This window comes from Monodelphis domestica, chromosome 3, assembly GCF_027887165.1.
Source record: "Monodelphis domestica isolate mMonDom1 chromosome 3, mMonDom1.pri, whole genome shotgun sequence".
Classification (NCBI taxonomy): domain Eukaryota; kingdom Metazoa; phylum Chordata; class Mammalia; order Didelphimorphia; family Didelphidae; genus Monodelphis; species Monodelphis domestica.
In genome coordinates, this window is record NC_077229.1 from 456121967 (window position 1) to 456140778 (window position 18812).

Genomic DNA, 18812 nt, shown 5'->3' on the forward strand with positions numbered 1-18812 from the left:
CCAAGTGAAAGACAAGAAGGAGCCCTCTATAATTTGCATATAATCAAATCACCTGACTCAAGTGTAAATTCAACCAAGCTGTGAGATAGATTTTCCTTCCCATGGCACGTAGACCATGATTTTTTTAAACGTGTAGAGTCTGTGCATATAAAGTATAGCAACTATACCTCATATTTTAGGAGCATCATTAAAAACATTTATATTTAATGAAAATTCCTTCTCTAGATTTCTGTAAGCTCAAATGTCTATTTCTATTAATAAGGTGCAGAAATCTTGGAATTTTGACTTCTAAGAACAATCATTAACTAGGTAGTATTGCCGTATATTAGCAGATGTATTACACCCACAGATTCATTCCATCTATTTAAAAACCCGGGATTTCCATTTTTTATGAATTAGTTCAGTGTTGAAGACAGAAATTACTTAGCACTCTGGCAATAGCTATGTCAACAGCTAGCTGTCTACACGGTTCTTCACTTGGAACCGATGGCCCCACTTCTCTGCTTGTGATCATGGCTTTGGAACGGAAGGAGGACATTTCTGTTTCCTTCTTACTAGCGATAAATAAGAATCTGAAGTTACATAAAGTCCCTTCCTTCAGCTTCTGTGGGCGGACTCCGTCTGAGCATCTGAACTTCGCTTTGGGATCAGTGCACCATGCCCCCCAAATATCTAAAATGCACCCCTCAAGTTAACCTTTGATTGGTTATGGAAAATCTTTATCCATTCAATAAAATTCTCTGAATAAAAAAACATGGGCTTGCTTAAGAAAAACATCAAAAAGATGCCTCGAAAGCTTCGTAGCCTTGGTCTTTGGGGGGGATGCAGACAAATGAACTGTAGAGAGTCGAGGCAGAGGGGAACAAATGAATGCATTTTCCAAGTTTCAATGAGGTGAAAGGAAAAAGGAGAGAATTTCTTTTTTTGGTGGGAGGGGGTACAACCAATCTGATACCAGAAGGAGAAGAATAAGGTCGATATCAACTAGAAACTCCGTGCATGCGCCCTGGAAATGGCATGGCACTCATTTGATTTGAAGTGAGTAACTTTCCTCTGACCAAGGATGAGAGAGGAGAATTTGGAAATGTGAATCTGGGGAGTACAGACTGCCAGGACCCTCCTAGACCCTAATTAACTGGATGTTACTGATTAGCACATGCTGTGTGCTGGGTGACTCTACGATAGTTAATAGTTACGATAGTTAATAGAGGTTATGCATACTACAAATGACAGACAGATCGCCAGCAAACATGAAACCTGGAAGCCCTGGAAGTTTCCATCCCGCCTCTGACCCACATTGGCTGAATGATCTCAGATAAATCTCTGGGTCCGAAAGCAGACAACTCTTGAAGAAACAAAGTTGCCAACCTGTCAGCAGGGAGAATTTTATCACCCTGAAAGGTCCTCATGTATCAGATCGTGTCCCTAATTTATAAGGTGTCCCAGAGCGGCAAGCTAATGGAAGACTGCATAAATATTTACACGTGTTTTAGTCCACGATATAGCAAAAGGTTTTTTTTTTCCTGTTGTTTACAAAAACATACTTTCATGCAATATGGACCTCTTTATTGAAAAATCATACCAGACCAATAACAAAGATATGGACAACAAGATTAATTCATGTCTTTCTGTCTCCACTAAACTTTGTGATAGTTTCCTTAGGGATGTTCTGAGTAGAGATCCATGAAAGGTTATGTCTTTGGGATAACTCCAAGGAGTTCATGAAGCAAGGTGAAAAATCACTATTGATTATTAACAATGAGTTTAAAAAAATGGACAATGAATAGCAACATTTACATTACTCTATTTCAACCTTGTTTCAAAGTGTTCCATATGCTATATTTCTATAAACTAAAAATTTATAAATGTAATGTTTCAAAATTCTCTATAAAAACCTTAGAAGCAATAGCAATTTAAAAGAGGGCCATTTACTTGATTTGTAAAAATGAGAAAATAGGAAAAATATTAAATATCCTAGTTGAAAAGAAAAAAAAAACACCCTTCTGATATACAATGGCTTTAATGGTTTACACTAATCCTTCTGGTTCTTGATGATTCCTATGGTGAATGGACTACATCAGAAAAGTCAACACATTCTGACTGAAAGTGGCCTGCAAAACTCCTTCTTGAACCAAATTAAAATGTGTTTGAGAAATGTTTAACCAAAAAAAAAATACAATATAGATGATGTTAATTTGTAGTTTTATAAGTTAATATGTACCCACATTACATTAGTGGCCTACATGCATCCCTGGGCCTGAAAGATTTCAGAGGAAGGTACCATTTGTTTCTATATGGGTCCCTAAGTAGCAGGGAATCTTAAAGCATTTTTCCTTTTTGATGGCAATTTTATGAATTGAAAGATTTGAATTAAATCTTTTATTTTTATTCAACAAATCTTTGTCAGATAATTTAAAAAAATAAATTCTATATAGACTGTTTTTCCATGCTGATAGTTTATCAATTTTATAATGATTTATTAAAGGATTTAAATGGAAAATTAGAAATAAACTATAATAGATTATATTTACACAAATATTTAAAGCTAAAATATTAGAATTGCAATTCTTTTTAGGAGCTGAAAGTCACCTCTGAGATTAACTAGTACAAGCCCCTCATTTAAAAATCAGAAAAACCAAGGCCCAATATGGCTTAAGTTAATTGCTCAAAGCACAAAAAGCTACTTATTTAAAATAAAACCAGTAACTATAGGACATAGTTGACTGCTCCTTATCCTATCCTTCTATAAAAGATGGGAGGCAATTATTATTATTTAGTAGCAAGTTACTTAAGTTTTACGATTTTATTCTACTCATTAAATGCCCATGTGGCCATTTATATTCCAATACCTGCTGGACTAGGCATGATGGGAGTTCCTGGTGGCCCTCCACCTCCTGGAGGACCCTAAAACAATTATAGAAAATATTCAGTAAAAAGAAAAGTATCTCATTAATAGTATTAATAACAATGCAGAATAAATGTTGTTTGTCTTTGCAAAGTACACAGCTGAAAACAGGAAAATCTTTTGTCCATTTATTTTCTGTGAAATATTACTAACTCATTTTACCATTATGCAAACCATGATTTAATTTGAATATGTATGAGAATCAATAGCATTCTAAATACTCCAGATAAGCATTACAAGTGCAGTTTTCTATCATTCATGATGTAACCATAAAATGCTATAAAGTAAAAACAGAAACCATTTAATAGGGCCTTTTAAATCTATGTGACAAAAATTACTTATGTGTTTGTCATTTACTTATTTATATTCCTCCAAACCCCCAGTTATTCACTGGTTTTGCAAAAATGAAACCATCAAAAGAGAGTTAATGGAAATAAAGGATGCTCCTTTTGGCAGTTTTACTTTTTTAAAACTTCTAATATTTTCTTATTTTCTTCCTTACAGGAAGCACCATCAACATCAACACAAGTCACTCTTTGTAGATGTTCCTACTTCAGTAATTAGAAATCAGTTACAATTCTAAGACAATGTGTAAATAAAGCGAGGATTTGGTAGGTTCCATGATAACTGATTTTACTGTATGCAACTAAAATGGATTATTCAAGCAGATTGAGGTTATTGAATTATCCATTGTGGCTGATCTACAAAGATCCAATTAGCCCCCCCAAAAAAAGCTTAATTCTGACTTTCTTCTTTGCTTTGGTAGACAGTCTAACAAGTGTATTAATTGTCAATACCCTATTTAATCGCTAGAGGGCACTTAATCTTTCCTTCAAATTTCTACAAACTACTTACTATACAAATCAAAATTACTGTGATTAAAAAGAATGCAATTTCCAAACTTTCTTACTTTCCATTATCACACTTTAGATAATCCTTTACAAATTAGAATTTGCTTAATCAGGGATAATAAACATTGTCATTGTTTGAAGGCCCTAAAATGCTTTTTTTTTTTAATGTTAACATTCAAAAAAGGCAACTTGAAGTAAAAATACCTAGATAATTTCCTTCTCCTTTTAAGTGAATAATGTGAACTCATAGCCTTTGGACATATCACAGGTTATAAAAGGCTTGGAGTAGCAAGTAAACATTCCTGTGCCGACTGATAATGAACAAAATGCTGCATCTCAACAACGGCCAAAGCCACAAACTTCTAAAAGCCCCCTTTACAAAGGTTTCCTGTTTTATGGATTTATCCTTTGTTTCTTGGCTTAATATTGCTTTATCTTTATTTCATCTCCTTTCGTGAGATGAGAAAAGATCAGTGTAGACTGTATATATGTAGCTAGATGACTTTCCAATGCATTATAATCCAATTATATGGAAGGTGCACTGCAATACCAATCATGATCTTATAGCATGAAAGGCAACAAGATGATGGTAAAACTGTCAACGAGTTAAAAAAAATCAAGGAAAAACTTCTAAGCTGATGTTGTTTATTCCAAGTATTAGATGCATTTAAAAGTATTTCCTACATAAAGAAAAGAAAAGGCATTTGAGTTTCTAAAATGTGATGCCTAATTTTACTTGTCTGTTCGATGATGCACTCTATATTTTGGGGGGAGGCTGAATATATACTTCGAATTTAAAAGTAGGTTCCAATGAAACACGATTGTAACTGGGAAAGCCTCTTCTTCATTGGGCAAGGTCTATGTAATATACTGGATACAGAGCATATGCTGAAGTGTAACGGAGTATTCAGGGCAATTTTGACCAGATTGATAACTGTCCTACTAATGAACGTCAACATATGTATTGTAGATGGCAGACAAAACAACTAAACATAAATCAGATGTTCACTTCTCAACCAATACACCAGGGCTCTTCTTAACATCTGGACAACTATTTCTTTGCCTAAGTAAACTGTAACATCAGTTCTAATGAGCAAACAAACCCAAATGTACTTACTACATAATTCCCAGGAGATGCTGAGGAATATGGTATCTAGAATGTGAAAAGGACAAAACAATTTATTTTGATTCATGTCAAAGAATCAAGGCTGAAACAAAGTGAATTGGTGTTCTGACTTTTACTTAGTTTAAAAGAAATTGAAGAAGGATAAAAATGAAGAGAGAGAAAGAAACACAATTCTAGAAGTAAAAGAATAAAAGACCAATTGCATGATCATTTGTGGTTTTAAAGAACAAAAGCCAGATCTTAGTCAAGGAAGATAGGAAGTAATTCAGTCTAAAGTTCCAATGTATTGACTAAGTACTAATGATAACTTTTTTCTATATGGGAGAACAATATTCATATACATAAAGATCAGAAAACTTACCAGTAACCAGAATTTTGGAAATGACAGTCATCTTCTCAGTTGTGTACGTGAAAAGCCTTAACTTGTATTTTTCAAGGGAAGATTGCGAAGATTGCACGCTACTGAACACACCTATTTTGAGTCAGTACTTAAAATATTGATATCAACCTATGGAGCAGGTAAATGGTGCAAGGGATACAACACTGGGTCAGGTATCAGGTATCATGAGTTCAAAACCAGCCTCAGACACTTACTAGCTATGTGATTCTGAGCAAGTCACTTACCCCTGTTTGCCTCAGTTTCCTCATCTGTATAATGAGCTGAAGAAGGAAATGGCAAACCACTCTAGTGTCTTTTTAAAGAAAACCCCAAATGGGGTCACAGAGAGTCAGACATGACTGAACAACAACAACAAAAGCAACCTTTACCCTTTACTATCTAACTGTGGAATACCAAATAGGGGAGAGACACTACTTTTCAAGCCAGAGGTTATGGGTTCATTTCTTGCCTCTGATATTTACGCCCTGTGTGATTCTTGGGCAATGATGTGTCAATAATAATATTGATCATCATCATCATAACAAAAAGCATTTATTATAGTGCTGACTACATATTAAGCACTTTGTTAGTGCTTTATCCATATCATCTCATTTAATCCTCACAACAATCCTGGGAGGAAGATGCTATTATTATCTCTAGTTTACAATTGAGGAAACTGAGGCATACAGAGATTAAATGATTTATTCAAGACTACATGGCTAGAATATGTTTTTGGTTAGTTTTGAATTTAGGTCTTCCTGTCCTGTAGGCCCAGAACTCTATCCACTGAACCACTAGCTGACACCTCTTAAGTTATTTAACCTCTTTCTGTTTTTCCTCACCTGTAAAATGAGGGGGTTAGAATAGATGGCTGCTAAGGCCTCTTCTTCCTCTGTATCTAGGATCTTAAATCTTCTAATGAAGAAGTATGACTCAATTGCCAGAAATTGGCTACTAGTCATGAAATTATCTTGACTTCTCCATAAAAGACACATGACCAGGTCCTTTTGTAGAAGACTACTTCAAAATACTATTAATGCTTATTAGCATACAACTAAATGTTACTAAATATTAAGAAATAAGAACTCATTAAGAAATGAGGACTTATTTATCAAAATCAGTCTGCTGTCAAGCTCTAGGCTTAAATAAGAAAACTTCAATCAGTTTGCTGTTTTCTTATTCATTCTTTCTCATCATCCCATGGACTCTTGTCCTCTTTCTCAGAAAGCTTCTACAAAAAGTGCATCCCATCCCTTGGATGGCTAGTGTCCTCTAGCTCACAAGATGTTTTATGGGTCCCTCAGGTACCCATTCCTGCCTCTTGTTATCTAACCAGTACATCTTTTCCAATCATCCATCTTTCTGCTGAAGCTCTAGATACTGGTTCTACTTTTCATTTCTTCTGTGCTAACAGGTTACAACTGACTTAAGTAGACTAGATGTCCTTCAGGGGGATGAGCATCTTGAATTCTTAGGAGACTAGTTTTCTGTGAGTGGTAGAGACACAATCTCTACTCAAGAAGAATGTCAAATAAAAGATTGGCTTTTCTTTCAGGGCTAAGGTTGAGGTCATTAAAAGCACATTTAAACTTGTTAAAGATCACATTTCTTCTCTTCAAGAACCCAATTCGTTCCATATCCACAGTCTCCAAGTTACATGTGTGCTGATAGTTCAGTTCTAGGGGATGCGGATCACTGCTTAGATAAGACTTATTGGATTTTATTGTCAAGTTACTAAAGCTGAACCGTTCTGAGTGATTTAAAAAAAAAAAAACCAGCCATATAATTTCACTCATATAAGACACTTCCAATAAGGAAACTCCCTCTATCAATGCAAATCTACATCCTTCTATAGTCTTAGAAAGTTGCCTGGGGAAGAGAGAGCTTAAGTGATTTGGCCAGAGTCACACAGATTGTATGTGTCCAAGGCAGGATATCCTTATTCCAAAAGAGGTATACTATGCCTGGTTGGACAGAATCAAAATAGGGGCCAAGATCTGACTTCTCTTTTGTTTTTTAATATTATGATCCCATTCAAGCTCTATAATATGTTGATCACTATAAACAACTCCTTAACCAATTATTTTCAAAATCAGCCAGTCTTTATTTTTTTATTGGTAAATAATTATTTATTAACTACTTACTAGACATCAGACACTGAACCAAGTGCTAAGATACAAAGACAAAAAGAGTCCAAAGAACTAACATTATAAATGAAGTGACAACATTTAAATAACTAAAACCAGCCAGTTTTTAAAAGGTCCTTACTTCATTTGGGGGGGGGGGGGAGTATTCCTAACACCTATCTCAGTTCATTCTGAGTTTTAGTATTCCTGATACTTTTTCCCTCCGAGGACAGTGGAAAGCTTATTTATTTATTTTCAGTTTTTTTTGTACTTATTTACATGTTCTCTATATGCTAAGGATATGATGTTTAACGTGCCTGCTATGTTTTCATTAAAAACATAGGATTCAGATATATCAAGATAGGAATTGATTTGATCATTTTCTTCCCTTTCACCTAGGCTTCTATGTTTGCTATTTAATTGTGTAGTGGTCAGAAGCGCAGCTAGGTTTGGTACCTCACACAGAGTAGTTAGCTCTTTGTAAGAGGAATTATGGATTTGTAAACTAGCTTACAAGGAAGCTTTTCCTACAGGCTTTTCAACTTATTTAGAGCTTAATTCAATCCAATTAAAAAAAACCCCAAAACTTCAAGAGTATAACTTGTCCAATGTATTACTGCAGACACTAGTGGCAGGGACTTGCATTTATTCAACGAATGTTTATATCCATATTTATTTATGTGTAAGGTGCTGGGGGGGGGGGCAGTTAGTGTGGAGGGCTCGAAGCATGAATAAGAAATAGTCCTTGGCTCATAGAATTTGAAGCATAGTGTATAATCCAATATTTAATCCTGTAGAATCCACTAAATTCTACTCGGGCTAGCTCCTGCTGAAGGGAAAATATTACTCAACTTGGTACCAGAAAAAACTACAGTATTCCTTCTCTGCCATTTACCAGCTATAAGATTATGGGCAAAACCCTTATCCTGTCTGAGTCTGCTTCTTCATCGGTAAAATGGGGTATTATAATATAATACCTGTATCACTTCCCAGAGTTGCCGTGAGGATTAAATGAAACATATATAAAGTGTTTTGTAAACATTGAAGTTAACAAAAATATTAGTTACAATTGTTATTAATATGCCACAGACAGTATATAGATATAAAAAAGGTAAAAGGAACTTGAAAGGTTATATATGGTAACAAGAAGAGATGCCATTTATAAGTGAGTTGAATTGAGTGATTCAGTTCAGATCAAAAACATCTATTAATCTCTTACTATTTGAAAACCATTGGAATTACAAAATGAAAATTAAACCATCCCTACCCTCAAGGGCTTTACATTTTACTGGGGTTGTGGAGGAAATAGGGCACAACACCGACACAAATACAAAATAATTTCAATAAGAAAAAAGGTTTGGTTTGGTTTTCTGTTTTTTTTTTTAAGATTAAAATGTTTTCATATTGCTTTCTGAGATGATTGTTAAAATTTCAGAGTGAGCACTTACATCTCAAAAAATTACAATTGCTACAAAATCAGGACATTGTTATATTGATTGTATTCACTTAAGGAAGTGATGAAGAAAATGTAGAATAATGCAAAACAAACTTAAAAGTTTATCCCTGTGAATTTTCCCCCAACCCCAAGAACTGATTATTAAATACATTCTAGCACATCCCTGACTAACATTTATATATGAGTGAAGTCGATTTCATGATCAGGTATGACAGAACAATAACCTTTTATATATCCCAAATTTATTGTCTGAAATGTTTCCATAAAAAGGGACAGGGTCATTTTCCTTTAATTGAATTCTGAGGAGTAAGGAATTTGTATATGAGGGTACCAAGTGATATAAGTTGTGATTCCTTCTAAAATTGAGTTAGCTGATGGTTTATTTTTTCATATTAAAATTAACAGCAACATAAATTACTTCCATATTTGCTTTGGTACCATCTAAAGTATGATTCTAAATTTCAGGGAAAAGAAAAATGTCCACATACTCAGGACTAAACACAGTCTAATTTTCATCTTGAATGAATCTACTACCAATCATATTAGACATAATAATGAAAAAAAGCAGACTGACCAAATTCCTACTCTTGTAGGTCACTAAGCAGATTGTGGAAGAGTAACATTATCGTAAAGCAAATATCTTAGGATACTAATTTAAAAGAAAAAAACAGTTCGTCTCCAAATTTTTACAGTAAATTTGATCTGAAAAATTTAGTAACATAGTTATAGACACATTTTTCTTAAGCACATAGGCTAACGGGCTACGTTAATATAATAGATAAAATAGTAGTATTAATATTAATTTGTAAAAAGTATTTATTTTCAAGGAATACGCACATTACTTCTCTAAGGAGAAAAGCTTCATAATTTAGGTATGTGCCTTTTCTTGGGAACTGATTCACTTTTTTCCACTGTGTATGTATATGTATGTAAGCTCACATATAACATTGGTCCTATTCCAATTTACATTTTACTCAATGTAAATGATTCAAGACTTTTTATAAATAGAATGTTTTGCTAAGCTACTGGGCACGCTATTCTAAATATCAGCTCCATTAATATAACAAAGAATTAATTTCAAAAGCTACAACAATATCCAGTCTCACAAATATACTCACTGAATTGGCATTTGTTGGGTTTGGCCAAGGTCTACCACCACCTGGACCCCTATAAAATAAGATAATAAACAATGGTTTAACTCAAATGAATTTTGGCTTCTAACTGATATGTAATGATATTAAATAACAAAATATAAATAACTCTACCATAACTTTATAGTAGTCCTTTTACAAAACAGAAATATTCTTCTATGTTTTTTAACAAAAATAAATTACTTTATTACAAATATGTTTCATCATTTAGCATTTTGAATAAATATTTAAAAAAAACATACAAAAACCAAAATGCAAACACGTAAGCCAGGTAATACAGAGACATGACTAACAGAGGGCTTGTATTTATCATTTGTATAAAGAAAGTAAGTAAGTCTGTGGGCTTAAACTTTAAAAGGGTAATAATAACAATATCAATCACTGTATTTAACCAGAGATTTGTGCTTTTTTATAACATCACATTATAGGCTCTTATTTCTCATCCTAAATGAAAAGTGCTATGTGATTCAAATTTATACTTTTTGATATACTATTTTGATTTTTCCTGACTGCTTATAAAAATCTTTTATTTTATTGCTTAAGCTCTGGAGTCTGATTACCAAATTTCTGGGCTAATTCAACTTGAGGACTATATCAAAGTCCTGTAGATTTCATTAAACTTTGTTTTTTTTCTCTTGTTTTCAGTGTTTCTGGGAAATTGTATTAATATGATTTCCTAAAATAAGATATTCAGAATGTTTTTTAAAATTATACCTCCTGCAGGCCAATTAATTCTTAGGTTGCTCATTCAGTTCTGCCCTCTTTACCTTCACATGTTCAGAATGTAGACATTTGTAAGCTCCTTTAAAAGGGGTTAGTTAACCATTTGTTCTATTTCTTTCTAATTTTTTAGAGATTTTATCATTCAATCTAGACTTTCCAATAAATATTCCAACTGTTGAATCTCATATTTATCTGGTTGATTTGAATTTTTCCTTTGCTGAATTTCATTCTATGTTTTTGGATGCCAGAGAGCTTACTAACTGTCCAGAAGATTTTTGTAGGAGATTCAGTTTCCTCTCTGGAAGTCAAGTTACTGTCTATTCATTTTCCCTTTTCCTTACAGCATTTTCTCCTCTTTTATTTTTGCTTTATACTGTTTATTCAATGTAGAGGTCTTTTTTGGTGAAATGATTCTTGTTCTTTTTCCTTTTCTATAAGAGTATTATTATTCTTATGAGTATTCCCCATGCTCATTTTGTTTTCTTTTCACTTATTTTTTGTGGTTATGGTTATTTTAACTAATGAAGTTGTATTTAGTCATGATCATTCAAATCTCCAGCACCTTGGTTCCTAAAAAAATTAAGTTAGCCATTAGTAATAAATTGTGACAAAGACCTTTGGTTGTAACTATTCACAAAGTGATAGCCTTTGTGACTTTGATTTGTAATAATAATGTAACAAGAACAACTACAGTTACATAGTTATCTCTCCTTATCCTATTATACTATAATTATATATAACATGTATGTAATAACACATACATTGCATAGTGGTATAGAGAACAGAGTAAAAAATAGAGCTCTGAAGTAAAGAATGCCTGGGTCTAAGTTCTGCCTTTAAAATATGTTGACAGCATGATCCTGCACAAGTCTATAACTTATGTAACATATAACTTCTACAGAGAAGTCTTGAGTTGTGGATCAAGGCCATACTTCCTTCTCCCAGGCTTTAGGGGAGCCTTTGAGGAACTGGGGGCGGGGGCATAATTCTTTAATGTCCTTGACATAATTCATCTAGTGATCAGCTTCTTTTTTTTGAAAATCCATTTAATTAGCCAGTTGTAAGAAGCTTTCAGAAAGGACTACTTCCTACAGTAGAACCATAAAAATAGTTGATACAAATATACTCTCCTAATGTCTGTGATACATTCTTCCACAAGTATATGCAGGGTCTAGGAGAAAATGTGTTTAAGCTTAAAGAAAAAGGGAATCCCAAAGCTTTGATTGCAGGAAGACCTTTGCTTGCTTTCATGAGGTGCTCACAATGTCCCTTTTAGGTATGATTCTTTCCTGGACTCCTGGTAAGAGTCACGAATCAAGGTCTAGACTACCTTTAACTTCCAAAAAAAACAAAACAAAAAAAAACTACCATCAATTGTGGGGAGACTGCTGGGACTAAATCCCCAAGCCCTTCAAAGATCCCAAGATCCTCCTCCAACAAAGGAAGAGAGGGAACCTGGCCAAAACCAGATTGTAGTTGTCTACAGAGGGAGAAGGTTCCTACTCAGAGCTTGTATTGGAAATCCATGCTTGCTCCAGTCTCTCAAACTTTCTCACTTCTCTTAGTAATTTCTAGATGTTCCATAGGGCAAATCTAAGTTTCCTCAGCCTATTTGACTTTCTCTTCATTCCTGTTCCAACTATTTTTAGCACTTTTTAATAAGATTAGGCATCTTATTTACTTTAAGTAGGATATTGTGACTTGACTGAGTAAATACAAATCAACTCTAGTCTTATGTTTATAGATGAGCTGCTGATTTATATCTGAAGAAGTTCTACACCAGGAATTAAATACCCCCAAGAAATCACAGGTCCAGACCAAAAGGAAAAAAAGTATATTTATAGATACATTACATTCATGAATTAAGCCACAAAGATAAGCTCTTAACACCAAAAAAGAGCGACAAATTTTAGCTATTTTAACAAGGATATGGTTAGCAGATATGCATGAAATGATATGGTTACTGAACTACTGTCAGCCAAAAAAATCCTTGACCTGATAACCTGTCCTCTAAAAGCCTTTGTCCTAATGTTAAATTTCTAAGGAGATTGTTTTCAGAGACAGGATTTCAATACTTACTGGCATCATAGACCCTCTGGTATAAGTTGAATTATGTGATAATCCTGAATCAATGAATCATGTAGGTAGTAAGGAAAGCTTTCCTATTCAAACTATTTGTTCTTCTACTTTGTTTCAAGTAGATAAACAAAATAGAGTAGAAAAAAATCGCCAAATAATACAGTAAGTTCATGAGTATAGGGTCAAAAACACACTTGTACATTCAGGAAGAAAACTATTTCATTTTGGAAACCCAAGGCTCCAGCTGGAAATTCTGCCTGACTCCTATTTTATACTTACCACATCTGTCAAAGAAGATACTAAGGATTAGAGTGAGGATTTGCTAGCATAAGCTATTACTTTGGTGTTTCTTAAATAGAAATGGGTACTTTACATGCTTAGACTAATGCCTGGAACTTTCTTTTCATTTGAAGATGACTGGAGCTTCTTTTCATTCAAAACATCCTCTGTCATTGGCTGGGTGACCTGTCAGTCAGCATCAAAGTAATGGATAGAGGCATAAAAGCAACTTAAATAGGTGGTTGGCCCGATGTTGACTGATAGTCCTGTTAACCAGAGATAGCAGGGTGACCCATAAATAAATAGGCTCTGATTCACATGAAAATCTTGAACAAAGCCTTGATTGGAAAACACACTGTTGAATCTATCATTTAAAAAAATCATGTTAAAAGTAATAAAATAAATTAGAGAGCTTTCCTTATCAAAATTTTGTATATTTTAAGTGAAACTTAAGCAAGAATTATTAAAGTAGCATAAACATGATACATTATTTTGTGACTTTCAAGTGTTCTATAAACACTCATGTATTCTCATAGTCCTCAATGGGTTTTCCATTAAATTGCATTTTAATATTTTAAGAGGATAAATATTAATAATAATTCATATTTATATAGTGAATTTTCTTTCAAGTTTTCAGAACATTTGGAATCCACTTTAACCTTCACCACATTCTTGGTTGTAGTGGGAGAAAGTGAGCAGGAAGGAGGGTAATGGTGCTGAATGGTGATAATAATCTACAAATAGATTAGGTGATAATAATACTAATAAGTAGATTCGATTCTAAAATTCTGCAATTATAGATGTCCCCATCTTTTTTTATCAATCATTATTACAAAGAAATAATATTATAACCCATGATATAAGGTATGTCATAGGGAGGAAGTTCCTACATAAATACGGTATAGGCCTGAAATATAAGCTATGCAATTTCAAAATAGGTACAAAAATGGACATTGAAAGAAGTCTGATTTTTCAAAATGTGGCTGGTCCTCAATGAGTTATAGTGTATCATTAATATCAAAATAACTGTCGAGAGAGATGAGAACTTAGCCCTCTGCAATCTTTTCTTCCTTCCTGTTTTAAATAGGAGATTCTCACAGAAACAGAAAATAATTCTTATCTTAACAAAAATTCATTTTATACTAAGAAGATAACAGAGCCATAATTGTAAAGGACTTTCTAAAAGGCTATTAAAATTTATTCAATCATTGTACTTTCAGATAAACATATTAGGATTGTTTCCTTTTATGTAGAAATTTTAAAAAATCATGTCTGCACAAATTCCTGTATTTTCTTCTATAGAAATATACTTCTAAGGAAATTAAAATGAATTAGGACACAATATTGAAGGCAACATAATATATAATCACCAGAATGTGGAGAAAATGAAAGTTGGAGATTCTCTTAGATCTAAATATCAGACAAATTGCTAAGATTAATATAATGAAGAAACTGTAATATATTTGGATCCATAGCCAGGATATCTATACATAGCTGTAAATTATCTTTTATGATCGGCTATAACCAAAGTGTATGTCTAATGATTAAAGATGCTTTACAATAAATTTTTCGCACATATTTTTAGACTGCATAGGAGATAATATGACTTGGATATGGGTTATTAATTATGCATTCATGCAAGCTCAGGAGAACAAAGATAATCATTACTGTTCCAGAGATCCAAGGAGCATTTTAAGGCTAGAAGTGACCATATGGTATAAAATCTTTTCATACTCTAGTTTGACTAAAAAATTAAATAATTATAATCTAAAGATGAATAGAAGAAATTAGGCATAATTTAATAACCTAGAAATTATTTCTGAAGTTAATATACAAACTTAGTCCCCCCCCCAAAAAAAGACTGTATATTCTATATTATAAATGGTGCAATTCAGTTACTACCTTGAATTTTTTACATTTTTTAAAATAGATTACTTACCTTTAATTCTGTTGTTATTCAATTAGCAATTCTGGAAAGGAAGTGTGTATTTGGGAAACTATTGCCAGAGGCAGTGAATATACTGGCCACCTAATCTGATGGCAGGTCATTGAACCCATAAAGGCCCCTGGCAACTCTCTGAAATACCAAATTGCTGATCTGCTTTGGCAGTGGGAATTTCACAAACTGGAAGCATCTTACAACAATGAAAGCACGTATGGTCCATGCCCTTGGCAAACTTTGACCCAACTTGTGACCAAATTACTGATCAACAGCACTGCCAATTATTGGCATGTTTTCAATGCCATTAAAATGTAATTAATAGGTGAACTAGTTATAGTTATATCCAAAAAGAGATCACCTTTTCACAATGTTCAATGTTTGGTATTATATAAAGCATCTCTATTGTTTTCAATCATCCATGTTCGGGCCACATTTGTGCAATTTGCTGATGGATTCTCCAGATTACCAGTGATTTTTATAATGCCCAAACCAGGGTAACCAGAACGTGTAGGATAAATTGGCTCATTATGAAATGTGAATTTTCTCAAATTCCAGTACAATGGTAAATGGGAATAACTATTCAGTTCTCCAAATGAGCCTTTTCAGTAAAACTCTATCATTTGCACCATGACAGGCTGAATCAAACATCTATCAGAATTCGTTTAGGGGTAGAAAGGGATGAGGAAGGCTTTTTACCAAAGCTTACTTTTTATCAGATAATCTTGTCTTTTCCAACAGCTAACTGACTAAATATAGAAATTAGGTTTTAAAAATATAATGCTCTTTACCACTACAGGTTTGAGTTATGATGCTCTTTCCATCTTTGTGTGTGGGGGGCTGTTCCTATTTTCACAATCGGTACTGTAATGAATCTGTGAACTTGTCATAGTGGGTTCTCTCTTCAAGTAACAAAGATTGTACCCACTCACAGCTGTCTATTCTTTATTACTCTTGCCCATATACTTTCTTATATCTGCTACAGGAGATCCAGTCAACATGCTGGAGACAACCTCTCATTCTCTTGGCATCTCATGCATACCAATTAATTGGCATGCAATAAAACATTAACATTTAACAAAAACATCAAGCAAAAAGTCTGAAGTCAAGGGCCCTAAAAATGGCATACTCATTATTTACATAGGTGGAGGAGGGAAAAAAAGAAAAAAACATTCAGAGCATCTTTTGGAAAAAATTAACAAAACAACAATATTTTACAATATTCAGCTAAATAATATATCCATTTCCTCTCAGTTTGAGCCACAGATCATTATTTGCTTTTAAAAACGAATATCATTTTAGTAAAGAGAATAGTGTAACAGATTTGCTTACATGTTCATTCCAGGCATTCCAGGGCCACCCAAAGCATTCAGAGGGGGCCTCATTGCACCTCCATAGTTCTGCAATGATAACCAAGGGTCAGACTACCACAAAACAAAAAAACAAAACCAAAGAGGAGGGGGGAAAGAAAGGAGAGCAGGTTAATGACTTCCCTACACAATTGCTGACTGGATAAGGCCTGTGCAATTCATTGAGGAATCCATTCTTGTACTTTTTAATTTTTAGCTTATGAAAAATGTATGAAAATGTAGGCTTCATTGAAGCATATTAAATGATCTGAGAAATGTTTTTAATCATAACATTCAACATGCATTTATTAATCACCTACTGTGTGCATAACACTGTACTTTTTAAGTGAGGGAATTGCTTATAAATTATAGATTTCATAGTCCAAGATAAATGCTAGTGAATTCAATGTGAGAAAGTTGATTTGAAACGTTCAATAAACATAATCAAAATTCTAATATTAAATTATAAACTCCACAGTGACCTAAAAAACAAAACCAAATCATGCACACTCATAAAAACACTAATTTATATATTTATAAATAATATGCACATGCAATTGCTAAGGCATAATGATTAAAGCCAATTTATAATGAGAAGTTTTTAGAGTTGGAAGGAATATTAAAGCTCATTTAGTTCAATGTCTGCTAGTGTAAGTTTCTTTTATGATACCTCAACACAAGTGGTCACAGCTACTTTAAAACTTGCAGTTACAATAGGAAGTTCACTCATTACTTGTTATAATGCTCTTTGTAATGAGTCAGAAATCAAGCCCTTTGCCAGGGAACTCATCTGCCAGTGGTAGCAACACAGAATACTTTTCTTTCTACCTCTCAACCTGATCTGTTTCTAACTGGTACCTTTTCTATTCCTTCTTAAGGAAAGGATTATTAGTAGCTCTGATAGGAGTAAGCAGTAGAGTATAATTTCCTTGTTAGGTTATTGGTATCACTGATTATGGGAACACACAGTAAAACCAGATTACCACAGATGTCTCAATGCACCAACAGTGAGTCAAAGATAAAAAGAGAAATGTGAATTGCAAAGAGAAAGATAATTTTTTAATTGAAAGAGTATCCTAATTAGGGATATACAAAGTAAAAGAAGATGTAGACCAATATCTGAAGTACAGAACCCGAGAAGATAAATGTTTTGGTAATTTGGACACAAAGTAAAATGGAATGTTAACTTATTCATGTATCCATCCAACAAATTTTCAATCTTTGTATGCCTTTAGCCCCAGAGCCTAAAACAGCTTTTTGCACACAGTAGATGCTTTGTTTTGATATGAATTGCACTGAACACTGTTTGTCAACGATAATCAGAACATACATACTATATTCTCTAAACTTCATAATTAACATTATCTGGAGATCTTATTGGGACTTCTAAAGGAACCTATGCATCTGATTAAGGGATGTATTTTTCTTCTATTTTAAGAATTTAAAATGCTTGTAAATTCTCTACTACCAAATGCATCTCAAACTTCGAACACAGCAGGCTAAGTAAATATTCAATTTTCCATTATATTTCGAAGATCACAGTCAACAGGGCATTTTACAGAAAAATGTCTACTTAGTTCTCTCCAGCAAGTTTTAAGTTATGATGCCACTGACAAAGTTTAAAGTATATATTAAATTCTTAAGAAATTAAAACATAAATTCTCATCAGAATTCCCTCACTCAAATTATTTTATCTGAACCAGGAATAGTTCTTTTTCTCCTTAATATGTTATTGGCAAAAGAATAGTTTCTTTTTCATTTAAATATATATGACTAATATAAACAATTTTATTCCTTTCTGTGTAGCCTTCATTTGAACAATTGTCTTATTTCTCATGTAAATTCATACTAACATATATGAGAATGAAGACTCAGGGTTTGCTTAGCCACAAGTAAGAATAATCTCAAAGGATGAATTCCTGTCTCTTATGATTTTGTTAACCATTGTTCACAAACAAAATTGATCTGAAATAGGTGTTTTCTAAACTTTACTAAATTATTTACAACACAAACCAGATAAATACACAACTGTGGAATTTATAGCATAGCCATACTGCCCATAATACTCATTATTACTACATTTTCAAATAACATCTAAGGGCTTATTTCAAATAGGTATTGGTCTGTCTTTCTCAACAATGTCAGCATAATTCCTCCAATAGAAAAATCATTTAATAAAAAACAACCCTTCTTAGTAGAACAATCACATTTGGAATGATAAAAGCTAAAGGGTCAGTTGAAAATTTGAAAAATTAATAAATGGACATACTAGACATTAAGAAAAATTTCTGGGGGAAAACTTTGGCTGCTAATTTCTTCAGAGGAAATCTATTTGATTCTCTTATAGAAGAATGAAAGCACATTTAACCATTGAATAATACTGCTAAAATAATTACATATCCAATATACACTGATTAGGGAGCAAATTGCTATTATTAACTAAACTTCT

At 33.3% G+C, this 18812-nt stretch overlaps 1 protein-coding gene across 6 annotated transcripts in view; it reads right to left on the bottom strand.

The window, feature by feature from the left end:
• The window catches only part of SSBP2 (single stranded DNA binding protein 2), a 386496-nt gene that overhangs the window by 39526 nt on the left and 328158 nt on the right, over window positions 1-18812 (bottom strand). For 3 of the 6 annotated variants that reach the window (XM_007487371.3, XM_007487368.3, XM_007487369.3), the window contains 4 exons: window positions 16347-16438; window positions 9962-10010; window positions 4874-4909; window positions 2850-2904 (listed from right to left, as the gene is read on the bottom strand). In XM_007487371.3, the coding sequence (XP_007487433.1) occupies window positions 2850-2904; window positions 4874-4909; window positions 9962-10010; window positions 16347-16438 (232 nt within the window). The remainder of the gene's footprint in view (window positions 1-2849; window positions 2905-4873; window positions 4910-9961; window positions 10011-16346; window positions 16439-18812) is intronic. The other 3 variants (XM_001369660.5, XM_007487372.3, XM_007487370.3) reach the window with 1 other exon arrangement.